Source organism: Tympanuchus pallidicinctus, unplaced genomic scaffold, assembly GCF_026119805.1.
Source record: "Tympanuchus pallidicinctus isolate F22 unplaced genomic scaffold, pur_lepc_1.0 scaffold9, whole genome shotgun sequence".
NCBI classification, from domain to species: Eukaryota; Metazoa; Chordata; class Aves; order Galliformes; family Phasianidae; genus Tympanuchus; species Tympanuchus pallidicinctus.
Genome location: NW_026294813.1, coordinates 9,251,855 through 9,279,293, shown reverse-complemented (window position 1 = coordinate 9,279,293; position 27,439 = coordinate 9,251,855). Strand labels below are relative to the sequence as shown.

General features: G+C 37.1%; 1 protein-coding gene across 1 annotated transcript in view; it reads right to left on the bottom strand.

Moving 5' to 3' along the window:
* Positions 1–27,439, bottom strand: part of HCN1 (hyperpolarization activated cyclic nucleotide gated potassium channel 1) — a 192,024-nt gene that overhangs the window by 45,235 nt on the left and 119,350 nt on the right. The window contains exon 4 of the mRNA XM_052670119.1: positions 24,301–24,519. Coding sequence (XP_052526079.1) covers positions 24,301–24,519 — 219 coding nt within the window. The remainder of the gene's footprint in view (positions 1–24,300; positions 24,520–27,439) is intronic.

Genomic DNA, 27,439 nt, shown 5'->3' with positions numbered 1-27,439 from the left:
GTATGTCTAAGTGAGATTTTACATCTAAAACAGATCTAAAATAGAGAATTGTCAGTAAGTTACATTTTGTCAAAAATTTGTATTTGGTTTGTATTTAAAAGAGTTGTAGCTGATCCTGAATCATCCATCAGAGTTGACACTTGACTTACTCTCTTCATATGTGAATGGAATAATTTTTAATGACTCTTTGCATCATACTGTACATTTTTCTTTCAACACAGAAAATTTTGGTTGGCTCATTAGTTTGTTTTAATTTGATTTATTCAGAGTATCAGTGGAAAAAAAATGGTACCTCTAGCTTTTCTTATCTTTATCTGTGGAAAAAAATCTGTGTTTCAGAGGCACAGAATTTCCTTCAAACCTAATTGTGGGTTTTTTGGCCTTACTTATACCATGTGACAGCCACAGTCTGTAGTAAAAACATAGAAAATTATGTGAAAACATACTCTTTAAAATTCGAATTGCCAGATGTGGAAGAGCACTACATTTTACACGGAAGATGATTTAGTAAAGGATTCTCCATGTGCACATCTCCCCAGTAGACTGCTTTCTATGGATATGACAAACGTCTCAAAAGACAGTGACAAACTACTTCCGACTCCAGTGGGAGAGAAATAACACATCCCTGCTCTACAGTAAAGCCTGATAAGACGAAGGAAACCTATGGTAAAGCTTTTAAAATGAGAACATCATTACCTTGTGTCATGGTATTACACCCAAGTATGAGCTTATTTCAAAAACTCTGGACAGCTGACTTCTATGTTTTTTAGAAATCAAATGCTTTCAAACTTCTTTAGAAAACCTGTTAATGAATAGTAATTCAGCTATCTCTATAAATGAAAACATTGCAATCTTTCTGTCTTTTCCCTATCAGTTGGTTTATCTGAACTACAGAAAGCTTTACACGCCCTACTTGGTGCAATTTTAAAATGCCTTTAACACCTATACCAATACTTTCTAAGTACCACCTCTTTAATAATTCCAAAATGTTGAAAGTTAAGCAGGTAGGGAAGAAGGCTGAACCCTTGACTTGCACAGGGGTCTTCTAGAGTTCTGTCAGGAAAAGTATGTATGGAAACTGGAAGAAAAATTAGGCAACATGTCAGGAACACAAAAGATGATGTTTGCCATTATAAGGATATAATTAGTGTGGCCAAAATACAATTAGAGTTGAAGCTGGTCAGTACTGTGGGGCACAGTAAATAACAGCTTGTAAAAAATACTATAATGGCAAAAGGAGGCTAAGAGATAATAATGATTTGTTATTTGATGAGGGTGGGCACCTTACAAATAGGGACACTGACACAGTAGAAATACTTAATGTTTTCTTTGCCTTTGTCTTCATCGCTAATTATGAGTGCTGAGACTGCTGGCACCCTGAACTGGAGGACTGTGATTGAGGTAATGGTAAGCACCTAGTCAACCCTAACTTGTGCAGCATTTGATTCTCCAGTTGGACGCATGTAAATCTACGGGGCCTGACTGAATTAATCCCTATTATTAAAAGAGCTAGATTATATTATTCTGAGACTTCTCTCAATGTTTTCAATGGTCTCGGGAATCTGGAGAGATCCCTATTGGCTGGAAGCTGGCAACTGCCTGACCTAGTTTTCAAGAAGAGCAAAGAAAGTAGATACTGGCAATTACAGACCTGTCAGTCTCACATTGATGCCTGGTAAAATCACTGAGAAGATTATTCTACAAGTTACTGAAAACCATGCGAAAGAAAACACAAAACATTGATCATAGCCTACATAGGTTCACAAAGGGAAAGTCCTGTTTAATGAACTAGATTTGTTTTTATGATAAGGTCGTCCACTCAGTTGACCAAGGGAAGCCAGCTAATGTAGTGACTTTGAATTTAATCAATGCTTCAGCACCCTTCTGGACAAATTGTCCAGCATACAGCTAGACAAATACATAGTACATTGGGCGAACAACTGGCTTACAGGTAGGGCTCAAAGGATTACAGTAAATGGGGTTACATCAGGGTGGTCAGTCATGGTGGGTTCCACAAAGCTCCGTGTTAAGGCCAGTTCTCTTTAATATAAATGATCTGGTAGCAGAACACAAACACGTAAGTTTGCTGATAACACTAAATTAGGAGGAGCTGTTGAGTTCATCAGGGGTCCAGGAGGTCAGGAAGTCTTACAGATTCTATCTAGACAAACTACAGGACTAGGCAACCACCAACAACATAAATTTTAACAAGTACCAGATTCTGCACCTGGAATGGGGCAACTCCGTTTATATGTTCAGACTGTGAGATGAGAGCAGCCTCATAGAAAGGGATCTGTGGTTTCTGGTTGACAGCAAGTTGAATCTGAGTCAGCAGTGTGCCCTGGCAGCTCAAAGGGCCAACCATACTCTGGGATGCACCATGCTCAGCACTGCCATAGGTGAGGGAAGGGCTTGTCTCCTCTGTGCTGTGCAGCCTCACCTGCAGCACTGGGCACAGTTTTGGGTGTTGGAGAAAGGTTCTTGTTGAAACAGGCAAGAGTCAAGTGGATTTCAAAGTTAAGTGCTTGTTTTCACTGAAGAACATCATCCACTACTAACTGCTTCTTGCTGTTTCAGCTATCAAAATATCCATGGGCTCCTTGTACACAGAAAAATTTTCCTTCTATGTTCCTTCAGCCCATGGTGAGTAGTATGGCACCGATCACAGTTCTAAGTGGACTCAATTTATGTGTTAAAATTTATGCTCCTTCCCTTCCTGCTAAAGGCAAATGAGCAAAATGAGATCTTTTTAATAAAGATCTGCAAGTGAAGCAGAACCAATATTTCAAAATGAAGACAGTATCCCAATAAAGCAAATATGCAAATAAAACCAGTGTAACAGAAACTTGAAGTCATCTCTCATAAGGTATTTTAACATGTAAGTTGTACCTGTCAGTGCCTTTTCTTTCTATTTCATAACTACTATTGCCTTTTCTAGCTGAAAGAAAAACAGTCCTAGAAATCTCTACAGCTCACAATTCATCCTTCCATACACTGAACCATAAAAAGATATAAAATACATAAATAGTATCAGTTAAAAACTATGGAACTAATGATATTATTAGTGTACATATTCTTGTACATTTAGATATTAAGTATGTAGGTACCTAGAGGTACCTGGACTTTACATGTACCCAGTCACTCTTAAGCTACTTCAATTCTTTAAGGAATAAGATTTTTTTCCAAAATGTCAGCACTCAACAACTCTGATTTCTGACTAGTTTTTCAAGGGACTAGTTCCCTGTAACTTCTATTGACAATATGATAACCCTTTCGCACTTGTCCTCAGCAATTTCTACTCTTCTCTTTGGAACGCTTCTCCAGTTTTTACATATGACACACTTACAGATGACATATTTTGCAGATGACAAAATAAAATGAATGACATGCAGACAGGCTAGAATACAAACACCAAACAATGGCAAAAAACAAAACAAGGAAAGAATGCTTTACTGAAATCCCATAAGTCAATGAATTTGTTCCCTTATCATTACTAAACTTCACCTCAGCTGTCTTCTTCTAAAAATATATCAGGCAATATCAAAGTAGACTTTCTCCATGAATTCTCTAAATATGCTTTTCCAAAAAGTTCATTTAGATAGCTCTGAATTTTATTTTGAATTTCAGTCTAAATGTATGCAGACAGTTTAAAACAAATAATGCCTAAGAGAAATTTATCCAACAGCTCTGAAAGTTCCTGTCCTGTCCACATCATCTCCCAATTTACAGCTAGAGTTTGTACTAGTACATGAGACCTTGGATTTTGAAGCACCAAATTTCATCCTGCTCCTAATAATTCACCCCCCAAAACTGAACTGATTATTTCTTTAAAGTATGTTGATCTCTATGTGCTATAAGTATTTAAAGTTTTATATCATCTTAAGCTTTATAGAACTATTAAACTCACATTGAGGATTATTCCTCAAGGTATTATGCAAACTTCACGACAACACCATTCCTTAAGGTATTTTTAAGTAGACTTGCTCCAGTCTGAAGAACTTGTAGTGGAATAAGAGAAAGCAGAGGAATTTTTTGTCTTAAAACAGCTTTGTTTGTGAGAGCAGAATGAGGTCTGCATACCCTAAAGCAAATCAGTTTTGTGAGGATGACAGGTTATGCTCTACTTAACAAATGCCACACAGAAGATAACCCAGAGACTTCTTACACATACTAATACTTAAATAAGTTTCTTTGTAATTTTTCCTCTAGTAGTTTCAAAACATCAAGCATGTCAAAGGGCAGCAGATCTGCTTATAACCAAAACTGTACATTTAACAGAAACTTAGAATTCCAAAACTTAGACTGCTCTCCTTCTGTGAATGTGAGGTTAGTAGTGCGACATCTGCATTTAGCTTTCTAAAAGTCAAGACTCTGATTCAAAGCAGCGTCTGATTCCCTCTATTGCAAGGAGGAAGAGATATGATGGGGTAATTCATCTCACTCTAAAATTATTGTCTTGCATGGATGGAATACATTCACCTTTACCATGCTTCTCTCTCCCTCCTTATTGACTCTAGGGGAGCTCCTAATGACTAGCACCGATCAGTTAGCTAAATTAGGTGAAATGGTTTCTAACTCAAAACATTTTCATGTCATCAACTGTAACTATTCTCTTAAAGTATAAGGCTTTATTTTGTGATACATAGCATCTGATCCAGCAGGAAAATACTAAGGGATTTTCCCTTACAACTGTGCTTTTAAAATTTTAGTCTTAAAAAAGAAAATAAATATGGTTATCAGATGACAAAAGTTAATGCTAAAGCAAGGCACCGATGAGCCTTCTGTTAACAAATATCGTGAGAGGATTTTATATTTGTGCTTCAAATTCTAAATGGAATAAGCAGACATGTACAGTACATTGGAAGGGCAATAAATGAGATTCTCTCTGAATCAACATAAGGCAAAGCTAATTAAACTTGTAAGTCAAAACTTCCCTGCATAAGAACTGTCAAAATAAAATCAACTATTAAACTATTTGAAGTAATTTTATCAAAGCAATATAAATTAAAAAATTCTTGTCTGTGAAACCTTTGAGTATAGACTGGAACTGTGACTCAAATGGATGTCAGTTATTTTTCTTGGCAGAGAGTATAACATTTCTTCACAACCAGCTCATCTTAGAACCGGAGAATGATAGAATAGTTTGGGTTGGAAGTGACCTTTAAAGAGCACTTCGTTCCAGACTCCCAGTTATGTACAGGAACAACACTTTTCAGTAGATCAGGCTGCCCAGGGTCCCATCCAACCTGACCTTGAGCACCTCCAGGGATGGGGCATCCACTGCTTCCCTGGGCAGCCTATGCCAATGCCTCATCACCTTCTGAGTAAAAACTTTCCCCCTAATATCTAACTTAAATCTCTCCTCTTTAAAACCATTCCCCCTTGCCATATAAAAATCAGATTGTGTAAAAAGTTGGTCTGCCTCCAGATTCCAAGCTACTTTTAAGTATTGGAAGGCAACAATGAGGTCTCCCTAAAGCTTTCTTTTCTCCAGGTTGAACAAGCCCAGCTCCCTCAGCTTTTCTTCACAGGAGAGGTGCTCCAGCCCTCTGATTATCACTATGACTATCTGGACTCAAACAGCAGCTCCAAATCTTTCTTATGGTGGGAGCCTCAGAGCAGAACACGGTAATGCAGGTGTGGCCTCATGCAGGCAGATGTTTTCAAACAAAAAGACAGCCTTTTCATGGTTGACTATTTCTACAAACACAGAGTTTAAAATTTTAAGAAACAATTTTTCAATATTTTTTAATGCCTGAGAGAGTTTTGCACTTAAACAGTTCAAATATAATTCCTGCAAAGCATACCAGATATATAACTTTTAAGGAAACATGGGGAGATTCAACAAGGATCCTCAGATACAGACCACGAAGTACAGTATGTGCAGTGGGTTTTAGAAAAATACTGTTTAACATTGCAGCTAACCAAATTAAAACGTAAACTGCTTGAAGCCAACAAGAAATTATTTTTTGCTTTTGTGTTTGTTTCCTATTCTAAGATAGAAAATGGATGTAATTCCCTCATAGTGTGGAGAAGTTAGTCTTTTTCATGGAAAATATTACTCTGAGGGAAGAGTGTTGGTAGACTCTCAAAATTAATAATCAAAGTAAACAATCATGGAATTACAGAAACGATGAAATATTCAGGAATATTCAATTCCCAATTGAAAACAAACAAACAAAAAAATCAATTTTGGTTTACAATTCACTGAAATATATGTAATTCTTACTATGCTTAAATTTGATATTAAGTTGAACCTTGATTCAAATGACATTGGCAAAGGAATTTAAAAGAAATGCAAACTGAAGTTTCGTCTGACTGAATATTTACAGGCAGTAAATTTTTGTGAAATTTACCAAGCAATGACAAAGCTGAGATCTTCTGTAGCAGAAGAATAACTGCAAATTCAAGAATGAGCACTGAACAAATATAATGAATATAATAGGAGCAGCATTACTTAAAAAGAATCTTTCAGCAAAGTATATTTTTATGATTAAAAATATGATGTTGCCAAAAATTGGTGCAAAAACTACACAATGAAAATGTGTAACTTTCACTAAAATACGGTGTTGTTAATGTATACTCTGTATAAAAGCAGTCACTTCACTTGTAGCTTTTCATAAAGACTTTGAATTAAATTTGATATACCCAGTTATACATTGCATTTAAGATAGTATGTACAAGGAACCTCAGAAAAAAATGTGTAATTTGATGCGCAATGTGGCACATCTCCCCCTTGCTATTAAATGAGATTTTCTCCCTGTCACAGGAAATAATATATTCATTTGCTAGTTTCATTCAATTACTTCATTTGAAAAATTAGGTAACAAACTGCTTACAAAACAAAGAAGTTATCAAACTTCTAAACTGATTTCTTAACTCAAATTGTACCAACTCACTAGAGCTGAGCCACATTGCTGTGTGTCTCAATATTCTGTTTCCTGAATGATCTTAATCTGTACAAATAAAAATAATGTCTGAAAAAACTGCTAAGGCTAGAATGCACTTGTGTAACACGAGATGGTCACAGACAGCAGGCTACACTTTTTTCCTTTTGAAAGAACTTTCAGTCTAACTTCATAAGTGGTTTCTACGTTAAAATAATAAAAGACATTAAGCAATGGAGTAATGGGAAGGGAATTAGAAGAATTGTATAGATTATTTTTACTAATGGGTATTTAACAGATTTTCAGTTCGGTTTTCTCATATGTGTTCTGAAAACCTGGTATTTTTCTCTCCTTTGACTCCTCATTGTGCCACCAACTGCCAGCATTATTCCTGACACACAGCAGTGCAGTGGAGGCAAAACTAGTATTTCTGCTTAGAAAAGACTGGGAACCCTAATTTTGGCTCATACATTGTTTGTGGCAGTCTGTGGCAGTCTGACAGTCTGGCCAGAGGCTGTCCTTACTGTGGGATGCTGGTACATGCATTTTTTCCAAGTCCCACTGTGAAGGAAGCCGTTTGACCCCCACAGGTCCCTTCCAACTCAGGATATTCTATGATTCTGAGATTAGTGAACCTGTCACCTGGGTGATACAAGGTCTCCAGAATTACACTCTTTAGTCATCAGTCATTTGCCACCTGTATGTACGACTTAATCCACAGATAGAGAATCAAGCAACAATATTGTGGGTCTGTTGCATCAAGTAAGCTGTATTGAAGCCGCTGCCTGGAGGTTCAACTACCAGCAAGTAGAATAGAGTGGAGAATATGATAATCACTGATCAGATCACAACTGTAGGACAGAAATCCTACCTCACTACCTCGTCATTGAGTGATCCTCATGTTATACAACATTATGTCTAAACTTTTACCTGCTGCAATTGGTTGAACACTGAACATTATTTGAAGACAGTTTCCATGTCCTTGGCCAGAGAAATCTTACCTCCTGAACTGAAAATTCTACCAGGAATCAATAAACACTGACACTTTTGAGGGCTGCTGTTCTTTGCATATTTCTAAAATATCTTCTAAAATATCATTTCATCCAAGCCTTGACTGGGATTAGGTGAATAATAAAATCTGTGGTGGGGAAAAGCATGAAAGCTTTTGAATGTTGAAACATTCAAGGCTTAGATTCCTGTTCATCTCTTGTTCTCCCTAGCACATGTAGAAGTAATGACGCGTATCATAAAGCCACCAGTTTCTGTGCAGACCTTTGGACTACAATGGCAGTTTATTTCATGAGGCAGGTAAACTTCAAGCCAGAGCCAAGGCACAGAATAGACTGTAGCTAAATACTTGGTCAAACTTGATCCTGTGGTGATTATCTGTGGTAACTATGTACACAAAAAAGAAAAAAGAAAAACAAACCAAAAAAAGAGTAAAGACAGATGATTCTCAAATGACCTGAAATCTGGCTGTATTCACAAAAGACATCAAATGCCAGGGCTGCAAATCAAACATCAGTTTTCATATTTTAATAGTAGCAAAGCAATCAGCTTGCCTGTCTACCATGGGTACTGAAAGGTTGAATTCAGGGATACTGGCATCATCTCTTTTCTTCAAGGCCACTCCAGCCTAAAGGTATTTTTAGACTAAAAACAACAACAACAACAAAAACCCACCACCCAACATCATAGTTTATGATGACCAATAGATCAAAATAAAAGTTATGCTGCAATAGGTTCATTTTTATAGTTCTTCATCATTGGTAGGAGCTGAAGTGATTTTGTTTAGCTTGAAAAGCTATCATCTGTTTATTATCTCTTTTTTCTCTAATTACCCCATAAAGAGCACTGTTGCTTGCAAGAATGCTGTAAGCTGTCATTTTACTTCCACACAGTAATTAAACATTTCCTTTCAATTCCCACAAAATATTCAATCTCATATTATTGTTCTTTTCAATTAGCTTAATTGAGAAATTAATTGATAGTAAATTTTCTGAATAGGATTTGTTTCCTTATTCTGTTCCTTATCTTGCACAAATTTGTGTTTTTCTGGTTTAAAAAGCAGAGGGAAGGATCGTGACAACCATGCTCAGTTCCTCTCTTCACAGAAGCAGTAACAGTACTTTGATTTAATGAAACAACTACTAAAGCCCTGAGGAACGAAAAGCAAAGCATCTCTTCTGCTTTCTGTTACAGGTGAAACTGTATCAAGTCTAAGGCAGATTATTTTATTTTAATGAGAAAAATATTGTACACATGACAGCTTATTTAAAAATATCAGATATGCTGCAATGTTCTTCTCCAAAGCTGCCAGTTCTGAAGAGAAATTTAGTACCTATACAGTCAACTCATACAATATCCCTATCTTTAGAATGGTTTGGATATTTTTTAGCTTTTCAATTCTCCTGTACTGAAGAATACAAAATAAATAAATAAATAAAAATAATATATCTACATTATAAGCCATGCCTGGAGCGAAGGGAGATGGAACTCCTGCTCCAAGGAAAGGAGTGTGGGATTAATCACTGTCCTTCCTTCATTTCAGTGATGTTCACAAACACTGCTTTGTGCCAGACCAGGTACCTGTCCCTGGGATAACTGTCCGTAAGCACTGAACAAACACTGCAGCTCTCCTTGATGCTGAATTTGGCCACAGGGTGACAAGGACCAACCATCTAATTTCCTGTGATTTTTTTTTTTTTAATGCTCATTTCAGGAGCAGAGCTTCCCCCTGGCAAATGCTTCACCTCACCCAACTGATCCTGCAATAATGAAGCATGGCATAATGCAATTCAGCATGTGCTACAATGTTTTTAGCTAAATCTACATGCTTAATTGATTAGCATCTTCCACATAGGAAATCCTTTAATTTCAATAAGTAATTTAAAGTAGTAATTAAGAAAAGGAAAAATAATAAAAAAAAAAAGAAAAAAAAGAAAAAGGACTAATTAGCTTGAAATTATGTTACATTATATCTATTGTTAAATAGTTGTAATGAAAAGAAAAGGATAATGTTTTATTAGCACCGTAATTGTTACATCTGCTTGATGTTGTGCCAACATCTATGTGGGTAGCAGCACCGGCATGAGTAAAATAGAAACACTGACATGATGCAGCTGCTGATCCTGAAAAATCTGGCTTTGATAAGACTTTTGGCTTGCCAGGCTTTTTGTATTAATTAGAGGAAAATGCCAATTCATCAACAAGAATTTGCTTTTTAAAAGGGTCTATTTCAAAGAAACTTGCATAGCAAGTTTATCATGCACAAGAAGGACTGTTCAAAGCCTTAGTGAGAGACAAAGGAGATACTTCAGTGAACAAAGATAGTCCAGTTGCTCGGTTACAGGATGCAGCCCCTTCCTTCATCTTACAGCAGAGTATTCAAAACTAAGAAATGGCTTTTCTAGGCTTGACACCTGTGTGCGTGAAAGAGAGTGCTCTTTTTCTTCCTGTTGAGAGAAATGAGATGTAGGCAGTCACATTTCACCCTGATTTTCCAATACATTATAATCACATTGTAATCATTTAGACAGAAGCTAGGTTGTGGGAAACACTGCCAGAGACTCATGCTATGCAGATTCTGCTTTAGGTAAGAAGACTGAATACAGCCATCAGCTGTAAGTAATCCATGCCTATGTTGGAATTTGATGCATAGATACTTGAGATAATTACAGACAGCTTCAATACTGATTATTTTTAAGAATCTACAGAAACACAGAGAATGCCAGAAAACTTCTATTCCAAGCAGATGGCCTCCATAATAACGTTACTCCCTTATGATCTATTCATCTACTGATAAAACATATAACCTTGCTGCATATCTTATTTGAGCACAGCTTGTCACTGCATGATGTAAGAGTCTTTTCATACACAAAAATGAACTGAGGATAAAAATCATTCCTTAAGATCATTTTCCATGATTTGTCAGGCTCCTCCAGCTTAACCTCAGTCACTATGGCTAACACAATATCTCCTGGCATTCGTGCCTCTGAGATTCCTGCACAAACTGCAAAAGCCTCCAGTACCCTGACAAACTGCCCTTCTGCTTGTTCCCTGGTATTGTGTCTAATTCATTCCTTTAAAATACCTGTAACCTTTATTTTGCTTCATCTTAACTTGTATTCATCTATTCTTGAAGTATGAATGTTTCAGAGACATATTCAGGCTAATGAATGTATATCTCCTGGAGGCTTCTTTGACAAATGTCCGCCCTTGAGTCTGTAGGATAGTAATCTTCTAGGAAAACTGTTGTATTTTCTGTAAGAAGCAGTCACTATAGGAGGTAATGCCTCCTATTTTATTATCTTAGCTCATGGTGTGGAGGTGTTAGTCGTAAGGCAGTAGAGCTACCTTCCCAGTTCCAGTATTCCATTGCATTTTGCTGCCACGTGACAGATGGCAGCAGAGGGGCAGCCTGATAGCATGGTGTCTGACATGAAAGTGTGTATGAAGCAAAAGAACGTCACTAAATTCCTTCACGTGGAAACAAACGGCACCCACTGATATCACTGATGCTTGTTGAACATTGATGAAGACCAAGCAGTGGATGCAAACACAGTGAGGCAGTGGGTGGTGTGCTTCAGCAGTGGTGACAAGAACAGAGGGTCACCTCCATTGGTTTTTACAGATGTGGCACAAAGGCTTTTGTTCAATGCTGGTTAAACTGCACAGCTAATGGTGATGACTATGTTGAAAAAAATAGTGTTTTGTAGCTGCAAATTTGTGCTATGAAACATTGTTAATGTGATCTTTGCATCTGTTACATTTTCCTAAGAAATGAATGGGTGGCATTACTTTCAGAGTATACACCTACATATCCCTGGTGGCTGCAGAGGAACCCATAACATATTTCTCTTTCTATTCAAAAAAATTATGGAACCTATTTGCTAGGTATGGGGAAAAAAAAAAAACACCAAAAAACTTACTAAGGCTCATTAAGATTTAATAGCAATTTACTATTAAAAATCAAAAATTCTATGAAAATGATACCTAAGAGAGCTTAGAAACCTTTTGGGGACAGCAAAGTCATGGGGTTCAGTCTCTGAAGAACATATCCTAATACATCTTGCCTGTTGATGGAGGTGACTTTTGCACTCTGCTCTGCCCTCTGAGGCTCCACCTGGTGTGATGGAGTCCTGGTGCTTCAGGTTAGACACTAGGAAAAATTTCTTCTCCAAAGAAGTGCTAGAAGGGGCTACCCTGGGAGGTGATTGAGTCATGTCCCTGGAGGTGTTCATGAAATGTTTGGATGTTGTACTGAGGGACATGGTTTAGCAGGGAAATATTGGTGGTAAGTGGAGGGTTGGACTAGATGATCTTAGAAATCTTTTCCAATCTTGGTGATATCATGAGTTTACTGTGTACAGACCTGGAGCCTGAGCACAAGAAAAATGTGGAACTGTTGGAGAGGACAAGAGGAGGGCTATGAAGATGATTGAAGGACTGCAGCACTTCTCCTGTGAAGAGGGAATGAGGGAACTGGGCTTGTTCTGTCTGGGGAAGAAAAGGTTCTGAGGTTCTGGGGAAACCTTACAGTGGCCTTTCAGTACCTAATGAGGGCCCAGACGAAAGATGGGGAGAGATTCTTTATAAGGGAGCACTCTTATTAATGGTAATAGCTTTAAGAGGAAAAAAAAGTAGATTTAGATTAGATTAGGAAGCAATTATTCTCTATGAGGTGGTTGAGGTGGTGAGGTACAGGCACAGGCTGCCCAGAGAAGTTCTGAATGTCCCACTACTGGAGGAGTTCTAGGCCCTAGGGATCCTGATGTATCCTGAAGTGATGCTGCTCATGACAAGGGGGTTGGAACTACATGATGTGCAAGACTTCTTCCACCCCAAACCATTCTGTGATTCTATTATTTTAATGTAAATTATAGCTTTCTTCAAGCAAATAAACTAACAGCATATGTGACATTTCTGGTTGTGAAGGAATAATCCAATACATTAACCAAAGTCACATTTTGAAAAGGTGAGGTTCTTAATAATAGGGATTGCCTCCCACACGTCTACATAGATTTAACTCTCAAACAAATGATGACATATTTTTGTGCTGATGATTTTAGCAGAAATACTCAGAGAAAGTGTTTTATTCAATATAGATGGGATTAACCACAGGTAAATTCAAAAAGCTGTAACTACAAAGCAGAAAATGAAATTTTAAATAATGGTTCTTTTTTTTCCTTCCCTTTATTCTATAATATTAAGGTAAGAATTGGAGATGTTAGACAAAGGCATAGAACATCTTCAAGAGCCTATGACAAAATGTGAAAGCTGTGAAAAGCTAGCAAATGGATCTGAAAAAATCCATAAGCAGCTCTAAACTGAAAGAAAAAAGTATTTTTTTAAAAAGAAATTTGATTTAGAAAATGCATATCAATTTCATACCACCTTATGTATTTTTAGGAATAGTCTGCTAAGTATCAGAAATTTTAGCAAAGTTTTCCTTGATTTAGACTAGAATAAAATAGCTTTTTTTCTATAACTAGGAATTTGCATGATTGTACCACTGGCTCTCAGTGGGACAGCCTCCAGAGGCTGTTTGTTTCACATATGGAATTGATAATTTCAGTACAGTGTTATATTGAGCTACCATCACATGGAGTCTTCAGACACTGTAGTTTAGACCTTGAAGTTTTGTGCAATAACAATGAAACCATAGGAAAACTTTCCCAGGAGAATAGTAGTGCATCCTTTATAAAGAAAGTATGCAGGCTGTGTGAAAAACACAGGTAACAAGCTATTGAGACATGAAAAGGTTTTTAATTTCTATTCTCCTTAACTGAACAGGAGGAAGAAGAGGAAGAATTTTGAGCGTTTTAAAGAAAGTGTGCTAAAAGTCGTGATCATGAGGAAATCTGTAATCACCTGAAAATAAGTATCTTAAGGAATTTAACTAGACTTTTAAGCACATATGTATACAGATGTATACATATTTCAATAAAATTGTTTTTATTTTAACTTATTTTAATTATTTCACTTGTGCCACAAAGTTCATTTCCTATTTCTTTTCAGGAAATACTAAATTAAGAAAATACAAGAATTATCCACTCTGAAGTTATCATTCTGTTTTAAGTTTTCCAGTTTTTGTTTTTACAATCTTCTTGTCAAATCAATATGTTTTAAATCTGCATAGATAGTGAACTATGTTTTTGAGAAGAAGAGTCTAAATATAGGCTCTACAGTTTTAATTCCTGAAAACTGCAGAAAAAAAATGTTGCTTAGGCTGAAATTCAGGTGTTAGATAAGAATCTTGTTATAAATAATAAATGCATATAACATCTGTAGTAATGTAAGGACTTCAGGGGCTAAAGCTGCAGCAAAATGAAACCTAAACTTGTGTTTCCTTCTACATTCCATGTTTGATAGTGACATTTTCTAAAATGGATGGCCAGCGTAGAAATCCTTTACATTACCCATTATCTTTAATGCATATAATGTAAGTTATGAAGTTAAATTCTGTTTTAAGCAAATTGGTACCTTTAGCAATGGTGCTAAGTGCAAAACCAAATCATTTCTCTGAGGAATTGCCTTCAGCCATTGTAGACAGAAAGACAGTTAATTTTCAGTCTGCCTAAAGATTATTACCTATTCTGTTCATAACTGTATCACAAATTTAAATGTCACATGCAATGGGGCATGCACCTCATATTAATGGATATGTCATAGAGCAAAGCTCTCACAATTCACTTTATTTTCCTTTATTCCTGCTTTGTCACACCATTCTATTAATTACACCACTGTATGCTCCTGTAGGAAGCTCTCATTTCTTTGGCATAAGTGGCACAGCACTCCCCAGAAAAAGAAAAGGTTTATTTTCCTTCCATGGCAAGACTGGGGGAGGGTTTACATTCGTCGGGGCATTTCTCTAAACTCCACAAAACAATAATAGCTTCCAGAGACAGTTTTGAAGAAAAGGGGGAAAGATATTCTCTGCCAGATGCAGAAACTGGATTGGGGGTAGACTGAGATAGTGTTGGACTGAGAAACTACAAAAGATAAGAATAGACAGCTGAAGTTAAAAAAAAAACCTTCAATTATTAAAAAAAAAAGAAAGAAAAAAAAAAAAAAGAAAGAAGAAGAAGATTTAGAATTTTTTTTCAAAGTCTCAAGCAGGGACAAGATTATGTTTTCCTGTTGTCCTAAATAATTTCTGGGCTCAAAACTGTTTGGCCAGCTTACATTTGTTATCTTCCCCAAATCAACTCTATGAGGAGAAGCCATGTTCTTAAATACTTTGGAAACAGAGATTTAAAACATGACCTTTCAGTAATAAAGAATTATATTTTCATTTATTGAGTCACATATAGTTGTGGTTTTATTGCTCCACTGCTTTTCAGTCACAGTTACTCACAGATTTTTATAGCCTTACTCTAAAATCCAATATGGTCCATTAGAGATTTTAATGTCTTTTGTCCATTTTTATAGTTCTTTTAATTCTTTTCATATTTTTCTTCTAGCAAAGCTGTCTGTAAATGCTGTTCTTTGTCTTATAGGCCCACCTGATGAGCCAGGAACTATCAACTGCTGTAACATCTCTGTACATGCAACTAGAAACTAGATGATCTTTGAGGCCCTTTTCACCCAGGGCCTTCTATGATTCTATGATCATAGGTCTCATTTTATTGGCACTGTCCTCTTAGAGAACCTGCTCTTTCTCAAAGTAAGTGGAAGAAGCAAAGGCAGAAATTAAGTCTCTCATCTGTCATTCTGCCCCCAAAATGGAGGCCATGACAAATCGTTTCTGAATTTATTCCAAATAAGGTCACATATTCTCTGATCTTAAGCTTTCCTCAGCAGATGTCCATCCAATTCAATGCCCATCCATAAATCCTCCACTGTAAGCTCCTTAAAATATGCTAAAAGCCTGTCCCACAGAACACTCCTAGTTCTTTCCCTTCTTCATCTCCATTCTTCCCCCACGCTGCATCTCCTTGGGCTCCTGCTACTTTCAGCTTCTTTTTATTTTGATGGCATGACATAGGTAAAAGTCACACCTGCCCTCCTATTACTTCTGTTGCACAGATCAAACCTTTCTTTCTCCAGTCTGGCTCAATTTGCATTTGCATTGGCTTTTTAGACTGCCTCTGGTGGGGCTCCTTGATGGGATGAGGCCCATGTTCACCTTTTGATATTGCCCAAAGGAGGGCTGAGAAACTCTTGATGCTCTGCATCAGGATAGACAGCTAGGCTCTTACCAGCATATGATCTCTGCAGATCAGAAGTGAAAAAAGATCTAAGCAAAAAAAAAAGTTGAAAAATGATAAGGAGATGTCTTCTTTAAGGGAATGAATTCCTTTAAACTCTGATTGATAGCTCTAGCCAGAAGTACATAAGAAATGCTCAAAGTGCCTGTTGTCTTCATTTTTATTTTAAAAATAGCTGAATGTTGTACTTGAAACATTGTAACATTATTTACACATTCTCATTAAATTCTGGATTGAGAAAATATGTTTGGCTAGATTTGCCTATAGTAAAGAAAGCCAGTAAAGTAATATCTTTTCTAGGAGACCATACAGGTGCCCATGTGAAAATGATGTTTTCCTAGCAATGACATTTTCCTAACGAGAAACAATACAATGTGAGCTTATAGCATTGTGCATTTTTATGAAGAGATTTGCTTTTATTCTGCTTTTAATAAATTCCTAGTGTTTAGCTTGCTGGACAGGGTAAGCCTAGTATGTCTTAGGAAAATATTGAAATAAAAATATTTTATTTTTATATTTATTATTGAGACTGCATTTTAATTTTTTCAAAGTTACTAACCACTTGGGGGAAAAAAAAAAAAAAAAAGAACTTAGCACAATACAGTGGAGAATATAATAATACTGTGGAGAATATAATAATACAGTGGAGAAGACTTCATAAGAGTCTTTTGCTGAGAACAGTTTTCAGTCCTACTGCTACCCCATATACCCCATAGACTTCAAGAATTTGTATTTATTATCTTAGTTATCAAAGTAACTGTGTTTTCAAGGAAAATGTTTTAATTTCTCAGACTTCAGGAAAAAGAATGTTGTTGGAAGAAAATTATTATCTAGGAGTCAAAATAAAATCAGTGTTTCTTTCTTTCCTTCCCTCTCTAGCAAGGCAAAGAAGCAGACAAATCTACATAACAAGGACTATTTTCTCAGTAGTATTATGTTATTTCCTTCTGCAAACGCAGGAAACAAGCACTGAACCATAGAATGAGTTAGAATGGCCCATTCTATAAAAAGTTCCCTTCAAGCAGAAATTTTGGAAAACAGAAGTTTCGTGCAATTTGTTTCTTTAAAAAATAAAAAATAAAAATAAATAGCCTACCCTCTGATAATTGTTGTGAAGAAAAACAAAGCATGTTTGTAAAGTCTGTCTTTAGAATTATGTCATGTCTTCCCACTGATTTTACATAGTCATCATGAACATGGCTTAAATTGTAATGAGCTTGCTCTGCAATTTCAAATGGAAAGCTGTTAGAAACCTAATCCATAATGCAAGACAGCAGAACTTTATAGGTAAATCACCCACAACATAGCAATAAATCAAAGGAAGTCCCATCTGTCATTTTAGAAGCAGTGGGAGTCTATTACAGCTTGGCACAGGTATGATGCAGCCGGATGGATAGCACTTGGCTTGCATAGGAAGTGCTATAGGGAGGAATCCATCACTTTTTTAAAGGTACAAGGCACAAATAACCAACTCCATTACCCCAGAAAGATTGACTGCAACAAGAAGCCGAATCACAATAACAATGTACCAGAACAAAGCAAGAAAGCAGTGTGGTGAGGGCATTCTAACTGATTTATAATATCCTAATGCCTTATACTGTTCAGTTGCATTTGAAAAGACACAAAGATACTTATTTTGTTATTGCAGGTGAGTTACTTCTGATCCTTGTTCAGGGAGGGAGAGGGAACAGTTTTGTCCTTACTTGGTGTAAAATTATCTATTGCTCTTTCATATTTGAAAGACAAGGAACACTGAAGTCAAGTTAAATATCACAACTATACACAGCAAAAATTCAAGGTAATGATTACGAATGGAAACCAATATCATGAACTGGTGGAATGAGAAGGCTAGTAAAGGCCCTATCCTGACACAACTACCACTGCTATATTCAACAAACAAACTTGAGTTCAGTGGCTGCATTTACATACTCCTTTAAACATCAGGAAGTTTACACTGATCTTTCAGTGACAAGATTTCACTTTGGTTCCAACTTTATTTACTCATAAAATTTGATGCCACCACAGCTTGAAGTAGATCATCCCTCATTCTCCAAAATAAATTGTTCCTCTGGTGTTGCATGTGTACTGTAGCACAACTGCACAGAAAATGTAAGATTTATCTGCAAAATTGCTCACCTGCTCCAACACTGTGAACATGATATGACCTAATGTTAAAATAATGCTTTATAAGTGAAAATGTGCTATTGTTAAGTAAAGAGAGCTATGCTATTTTCAGGCTTTGTAAAAACAACCAACAGCATCAGAAAAGCAGGGCTTCATTTCCTGTAAAAACATGCACACTGTGAACAGCTACTGAAGTAACAAACCAGTACTTCATGAGAAACTTTGGTTAAGATTGAGGAATTACATCCCATACTGCAAGTTCAGCTGGGAATCTAAAACTCAAGCTAGGCTCTTTGTATTTTGTACATCTGCCTAATGCCAGAAGCTAGTACAAGCCTAGTTAAATGGGAATGCGGTCCTGCTTATTGTAGTTCTTCCTCTACTATGTGTTTGCTAGTTTATCATATTTCTAAGATCCTGCAGAAATCTGTATGATATGGATACCTAAGGTTTTCCAGAAAAGTATTCTAGCTTTAGTAATGAGTATGTCGAGGCGTTGTTCCACCATGGTTTTAACCACAAAGTGATTAAAACTTAAGAAAAGAGGGCAAAGCAATCTTCTCTTCATAAGAAAATGCAAAAAGCAGTGAATACTGACCAAATCCTGACGTACTCCATGGCAGAGCCAGCTCATTGCCTTTAGCCCTACACACTACAGTAACTGTGCAGAAAGAAGCACAACTCTCTGCCCTAGCATTTAAGACATTTTTCTGATAAAAGGTTTTGTCCCTGCTACCAGCACCACTTCTGGATTATCTGGCAACCAGCTATTAAAAGCTGCATGGAAGGGTTGAAGAATCAATCAGTTACTCCCAGGGAGCCATAGTCATTTGCCGTAAACCTGCAGGAACAGCAAACTTTCTATTCCTCTCAGCAAAGCAATGTTTTCTGTGTCTGAGCTGTGAGGAGTCTCCTTTCTCCATTTCTTTCCATCTGCTGCTCCTAGCCCCAGCAGAAGCAGCCTGGAGGACTTCTGCTTGAAGTGCTCGGGTGTGGGTCAGCTCTGAACCTACTTCATCATTTCCAAGACTGTCTTCTGCCCCAGGCACTGCACAGTGAGGGGAATCAGTGCCATCTGCTCTTCTGGCTGCCTTAGTCAAGAAAGGTGGCCCCTCTTTCTTACTGTGGAAGTAAGGAGCTCATATGTCTCACAGCACAAGGTGCTTGAGCATGTGCTGCAGTTCATGGAGGAAGGGGAAAATTGGAAATACAGCTCAGCAACTGCTGCTTCAACCTGCCCAAGAGCTTGCTTGCTCTTGAAAGTGCATATTGAGTCTCTCTGCCCATACACTTCAAGGAAAATTTAGATATCCAAACTGGCGCAGTGAGAGGAAGACTTGAGAGGCTGATGCAAAGCATTGTGCAGCACAATCTAAAGCTGTCCTCCTGTACTAACTCTGTTATTCATTTGTAAACATTTATTTGAATGCTTGAAGGGAAAAGTAAAAATGAGCAATCTGCTTTAAATTATGATGCTGTCTATGTTTGAACACCCAATAACAATCATAAAGTTGCTTTTAAATTATTTTGCAATTACTGCATTTTCTCTGTAGAAATACACTTTTTCTCTTTGGACTACGCTAACTTAACTGAAGATGTGCTAAAATATCATAAATTGAGAAGATAAAAGCATATTTAACAAAAAAGGGTTAGAAAAAGATATCATTTGGGATATCTGAGATCACTGTCAAGCCTAGAAATCTTTGATCTCTGTGATAATGATTTAAAATTTCTTCTCAAGATTAAGGCAGTAGCAATTGCATGGAGTAAGCTGCATTTTTTTTTTTATTTCCTATTTAATTTGTATAGTTGGATTCCATAAATTTTATGCCTCTTTACTACTTGCAACTGGTAAAATAACTTTATCTGTTTGGTTCTGCCTTTTTATTATTTCTGAAACCCAGTGTGTTAGATTCACAAACAGATAAAAGTCAGAATATACATAGTGTGAATTGAAAATGGTTGAAAATATGAAAAATACATAATAAAAAAGGATATAGTAGCTGTCATTCTATCAATTTCAAAATTGTTATGAATATGAGACATAGTGTATGCTACTATAAATCTTACTTCTGTTCGCTTGTTGAGACTTTGTATACGAGTAATTTATGCCTACAGACTGAAGAAATATTAACCAGACTTCAACCAAGGTTATTCAATGATATCCAGAGCACTAGGTGAACATTTTCCTATTAAAAACTGCCACTGTTTACAGAAACTAGTGACTGCTTAATTGGCCACTTTGTTTTACTATATTGGTTAAAAATATTAATATATTTTACTTGTTTCATATAAATTTTGTCTTAGCAAAGACAAACATCTCTGAGATGTGGTTTCCAAGATTTTACAAAATCTGAAAGGACTTTGCTACTTCAAATATGAGTTCTATTTACTACTGCGTACATGCTAACATAAGGCTGTCTCTTCATAAGGCAGAATGATAAGTCAGGTTGAGTCTACCTGGCTCTGACATGTCTTCCTCCTATGCCAGACCTTGCATCTTCACTCATGGAAGCCAAGTTCTGATTTATGTATTTTTGGTGCTTTTTCTTTGATAACAGTTCCATTCTCTTCAGCAGAACACTCTGAAGTGTACCTCAATCCTATCTTTTTTTGCAGTGAATCTTGGTATGTGATTTTATTGTCCACCTTCTCTAATCAGCAGCTAATAATCGCTGTTAAATTCCACTGAAAAATTATGTCTTTGGCTCATCACAGTAAACATGTGGGAGCAATGTTTGCTTTCTTACTTTGATTTCTCTCAGCATGCAGCGCTTGGCAACCACTCAGATTCTTAGCAGGTGCTGTTTGATGGTGTTTGACATATTTGGCTTTATTAAATCTCTCTCTCATTTTTCTGTGTTTATTTCTTCCATCTTGAATTGTACCAGTTCTAGTTTTGAATGCCCTGAGCTTTGGAAGGTTTGGAGGAGGAAGGTACGCTGGTCTTGGCAAATCATCTCCTTGTATGGTAAGAAGGATCAGAATTCTCCTTCCATTATTTGGATCAAATGTCATTTTAGTAGAAAACAGTCAACAAAATGAAAACAAACAAACAAACAAACCAGGATCTTTTTCTTCACCTCTGGTATCATTTTGTGTTGCCTAGAAATTCTCATTAATTTCATTATTTTTTGTGTCTTTTAAAAGAAACAATGGAACCACATAATAGAGAATCCTGCGTACACTAAACTTAAAAAAAAAATTACTTTAGCATTTAAACAAATCCCTCTCTCATGATTTTTCAAATTTTTGAATTCCGAGAGAAAGAAAAAGCAATGCATTAGACAAAAAGTGCTATGTATATATATATGTATTTACATATATATATATATATATATATAAATATATAAGTCTGAAACTTGTGGCTGAAGATTTAATTTACCTTTTCCTCAGGTCCCGATAAGTGAAATATAAGCTATATTATTTTAGAAAAAAATGCTGCCAAAATAGATAGCCCAAACTGATCTTTGAAATACTCATTTATCTAGCTTACAGAGTAAAGAAAAAACATACAGTATTCTTTAGCAGCAGCAGTAATGTTTCCATTATTCTTAGGCTATAATGTATATATATCTATAGTATAGAATACAGAGTATTAATCTATGATAAAACAATAGATGAGGACACGTCACAGTTGTAATAGCTGATAATATACACATGATTTCAGGGCCTCAGAAATCAGCAGAAATATTCTTTAATTAAGACATCTTTTAAACTATAATAACTGGCATACAAATGGCTGCCAGAAAGACAGAGAAACATTTTCTAAAGCATGCACTTTCTGGCTCATTTTTTTCATTCCTGATTGTCATTGCCATGTTAAAACTCTTGCTTCTGATGTCAAGTAACAAAAAAATAGAAAAAAAAAAAAAAGAATGAAAATGTTGAGAATTTCAGACAGTGAAAACTGCTATACATTTCTGTGGCAAAGTTTAATAAAGACTACAAAATAGGTTTTAATTTGTGGGCAATATTGATGGATGGTAGATGGTTGGACTAGATGATCCAACTTTTTCCAACTTTAATGATTCTATGATTTTATGATTCTATGATTAATTTACACAAAATATTCCTATGATTTCCTTAGCATCACTTAAAATATATTAACATTTTTGCACATATTCTGTATTTCCGTAGCTCAAGACATTGTGATATCATGCAGCAACCAGGAAAGTCTGAGGATAATGATTGAGAGGTTTTAGTGAATTAAGACTTTTTTGCTGTTTTCCTACATCATGCTTATCTTTATGTGAGTACATAATTTGACTAATCTGTAATGAAAGTACAATTATACCAAGTATGGGGTTTACTTTTTATGCCTTTTTTTTATAGCTACTAATAAGATATTCATGTCCCACAGCTCCCTTCAAATATCCTGTTTTGATAAAATTCCTTCCCTGTTAGCTGGCAGAACAGACATTGTTGACTAACTCCAACAAGACAGTTGGTGTTGGCTAAACCACCTACCAGGATGAGCCCCATGGCTTTGAATTGGAATGGATTATGGAGTTTCATGTGGCCAGTAAAACCTGACATCTTTAGAGGTTTTAACTCATCCTCACCTAAACCATTAGTCCTCACCGATGTTTCAGGGCAACATTGTGTTGGCTTTCTTGCTTGCAAACTTCTGTTATAAATAATTCTGATATTAATGTGTCAGCCACTAGCTAATTTTTCTATTACCGGAATGTTAACCACATCTCCGACTTCTGACTATCTCTGATGTATATATTCTGTTGCCTTGTTGCAATTAGAGCTTAACAAAACTGAGTGTAAACTTTTCTTCCATACATTCAGTTACTTTGGCTTGCCTTCCTGTAAAACAAACACTCCTACTTCTTTCTACTTACATGTTGGTTTTGGACTCTTCCTTATTCTTGCCCAGCAAAGTCAGGCCATTCCTTTACATCTTCAGCACATACCAGGGTCACCCTCTCATCTTCTCATTCACTGCCAGGTTTTTCAGCCTGGCTTGTATTACTTTACACCAGGATTTCTGCTTAGTTTGCTTTTCTGGACTTTCTTACAGATATATGCCAAATAATACTGCTCAGGACATGATTCTTACTTGCTGATTTGAACTCACTGATTTCACTACTTTACATAGCAGACTTCTCTCCTGGTGTGACCTCTCCAGTTCCTCTCTTATTTTAATATCCTATTTTGGTCTCTCTTAAACATCTCAATAACTGTACATCTTTACTGTCTTTTGCTCAGGTTTGTTCTGCTCCTTTCTTCCTTATGCCACTGCTCTTAGCCTCATCATCTGGTTTCAGAGCACTTAAACTTGCATTTACCTTTCTTTGAACAACTGATAGTGCTAGTTAGTGCATATTTGTGTTCACTCCTGAAAGTTCCCACCCTGTACCCACCCATTTACATCTTTTTAATTCTAATCATGCCTATGAGGAATTCAACAAGGAACTGAATGAAATTTTTCTTCCTGTTACATAAAGAACCTTTCTTTTCTTTTTCTTTCAGTAAATTCTATCTACTTTGCTATCTTTTGGCTATCATTCCTCTTGTTGTTGGAGACATCATGGATTACAGTATAAACTATGACATTATAAAGCAAGGTCCTATTTATAGCACTTCTCTGAGGTAGTTCAATTTTTGGAACCGCGTTTGAAAGTACTTTTATTGGGAATGGTCCTTATCAAATGACCATTATTTTCTTACATTAAAATCTATTCTCAACTTGCTGTCCAAAGAAGAAACAATGAACTGTACAAAAATGCCTAATTTACAAACATCAAAGTCATATTTCAAGCTGCTTAGATTGAGTACCTACAGAGTGCAGCACGGGGGTGTAATGTGGTTTTATGGAGTTTAAAGCAAGTTACACAACCAAGGTTTCAATCAGTTTATATGACATGTGCTCTTTTCAGAATGCATTTCGTGCAGGAATATTGTTAACACAGGGTGTGTCCTGAATTCCTTTGTGCACATCAATATTCACTACAGCATGTGAATGTCACTAGATTATTTCATGCAAACTTATAAGACCTTTTCCACATTTAAAGAGTATCACTGAACTGCTTAAAAACTTAAGATGGTACATTAAAATGTGTTACCTTTTCTTGATATTGTCGCCGTGAAGAATCCAGAGATTGAATGAGGGCAGTGGCATGACCAACAAACATGGCATAACAAGTAGCCCCCACAATCATACTCAACATGGTTATCCAGAGATCAGACATGCTGACAGGGGCACGGGCTCCATAACCAATGCACAGCATATGGCTCATGGCTTTGAAGAGCGCATATGAGTATTGTTTCCCCCAGGAATCATTCTGCAAGAAAAAAGACAGGTGACTGAGCCAGCAAGTAGCTGAAGTTAAAAACACATTTGTACCTATATACTGGGATAATTACTGGCTCTGAAAATGTGGTCTGGTAATATAGCCCCTATATGTGAGGAGATATTCCTTCTAAATTAATTGTTAGATCAAGTGTTAGAGATTGTGCCAGCTGGTATTTAGCACACTGATATGAAATACTGACTACTTCAAATACATGATTGTGTTCTTAAACCTGGGAGTTAACCTAATTACAGGGAGACTAAAGGTCGATTTTATTTTATAGTTCTATGGGAGAAAGATTAGAAAGAGCTGACTATGCAGACCTATGAAGAACAAGAAGGTGTTTTAGTATGCAGGAACATACTCTAATTGCCTCATTTCTCTCTTTTCTAAGTTCTCCATTTTAACAGACAACTACTTTTCATCTTGTCAGCTGTTTGATTTCTCAAGCAGAAAAGAAAACTTTGTTGTTATGTCTTTTTGTGATTTCCCCTGTCAGGCAACTAGGCACTACATAGTCATTGGCTTACTCCCAGAACAAGATGCGGGAGAAAACTGGAAAGAAAAGTCAACACTTAGTTTGAGAAAAAACTGTTTACTAAGAAAGAAATGGTAAACAGAAAGAAAAATGGAATGATAACTACGTACACATATCCACAATGCAATTATTTGCCACCTACAGACCAGCACAGAGCAACAGTACCACTGCTTCCCAATCAACGCTATGCCAGCAACACAACATCTCACACCTGTTGACCGATGCCCAGAAATGCCCAGGCAGTCACCTCCACATCTTTATGGCCTTTTGCAAGATGTCGTGTGCTCTTTCCCTGAATCTTTCCCGATTCAGGCCAGGTGTCCTAACTGCCTCATTTCCCATCACAGTGGCAGCATTTCCCTGCCCTGTGGCCCAGGCTGGCCAGGGTACTGCTCCCATCATTCATCATAAACAAAACATCAGTGCGCCATTAACGCTATCTCTACATTTCATTTGATGCAGTCTGGGACTCACACTGTCACTTTAGGAGATAGAAGCCATGGTGCAATTAGAAATCTATGACCTAATTGCTATCACAGAAACGTGGGGTGAACTACACAACTGGAATACTCTGATTGAGTGTCTCAGACATTTGGAAGAGATATGTAGGGCAAGAGGGTGGGGGATTTGCCTTCTGTGTAAAGAACTGCAGGGATTGCAAAGAGCTGCCTCTAAAAAACAGCCATGAACAGGTTGAGAGCTTGTGGGTTAAAATTAGGGTCTGGACTAATAAGGGACATCTGGTGGTCAGGATCTGCTAGTTCCTGCTTGATCAAGAAGAGCTCATTGATGTCACTAAAGAAGTTAAAATTGGAAGCAGTCTGGGCTGTAAGGATGATGCTCTGGTTGAGTTTATGATCTCAAAGAATACAGACCTGGCAAAGAGCAGAGTCAGAACCTTGAACTTTAGAAGACCTGACTACCAGCTGTTAAAAATACTATTGGACAAGAACCTTTGAGAAGCTGTCTTCGGGGTCAAAGGAATGAAACTAAACCAGATCTATAAGGATGTCTTTATGAGAGCTCAAGAACAACACCATAGGTGAGAAATCAAGCAGGGGAGGACAGAAACGAGGATGACTGAAAAGAACCTGCCAATTAAACTGAGGGATAAGTAAGAAAATGACAGGATGTGGAAGCAGGGATGTGTTGCCTGGGCAGAATACAGGGATGCCGTCTGGACATGCAGAGATGGGATCGGGAAAGCCAAGTTGCAGATGGAAATGAACTTGGCAAGGGATGTCAATAACAAGAAAAAATTCTAAGGTACATTGGTCAAAGAGAGGCCAAGGAAAGTGTATCCTCTCTGAGAAATGAGATGGAAGAAAGACCCAGAGAAAGCTTAGGTACTCCACCAATCCATTGCATCCATTGCTTCTCACATCCACTGACCTTTTGGAGGAGTCTGGGAAAGCAAAATTTCTCCCACTATAAGCAAAGAGCAAATTCAAGACCACCTGATGAGGCTGAATGCGTACAGCTATATGGAACCTGATGATATGCATCCCAGTGTCCTGAAGAAAATGGCTGATGTAGCTGGCAAGCCACTCTACATCGTATTCAAAAAGTCATGGCTTTCATGTGAAATCCCTGGTAGCTGGAAAAAGTTACCGCTTCCAGTTTTAAGAATTGTAGAAAAGAACTCTGGGAAACTATAAGGCCAGTGAGCCTTATGTCTTTGCCTGGGAAGATCAAGGTACGGATCTCCTGGGAGACACATGGAAGACAAGGAGGTGATCTGAGACAGCCAGCATGGCTTCACCAAATGCAGACAATGCCTTGCTTATCTGGTAGCCTTCTATGAAGGAATGGCAGCATCAGTGGACAAAGGAAGAGAAACAGATGTAATATACCTAAACTTGTGCAGTATGGCTACAAACTGGAGAAAAAATCATTGAGAGCAGTCATATGGAGAAAGACTTGAGGGTTCTGGTGGATGAAAAGCTTGATGTGAGCCAGTAGTGTGCACCTGAAGCCTGGAAGGTGAACTGTAGCATGGGCTACACAGAAAGAGGAGTGGCCAGCAGGGAGAGCAAGGTGATTGTCCCCCCCTGCTCTGCCCTCATGAGGCCCCATCTGGATCTCTGCGTCCAGGTGTGGGAGGCCTCCAGCACAAGAAAAACATGGAATGTAGGAGTGAAATCAGAGGACAGCAACAGAGACGATTAGAGGGATAGTGCGCTTCTTCAAAAAGGAAAGGCTGAAGGAGCTGGGCTTTTTCAGTATGGAGAAGAGAAGGCTCAAGAGAGACCTCTGCAGTCTTCCAGTACTCAAAGGGATCTTAAAAATAACAGAGAGATCAATTTTTTACATGGCTTGGTATTTCTATGATTTTAAAATAAAAGAGGGGAGATATAGCTTAGATGTTAGAAG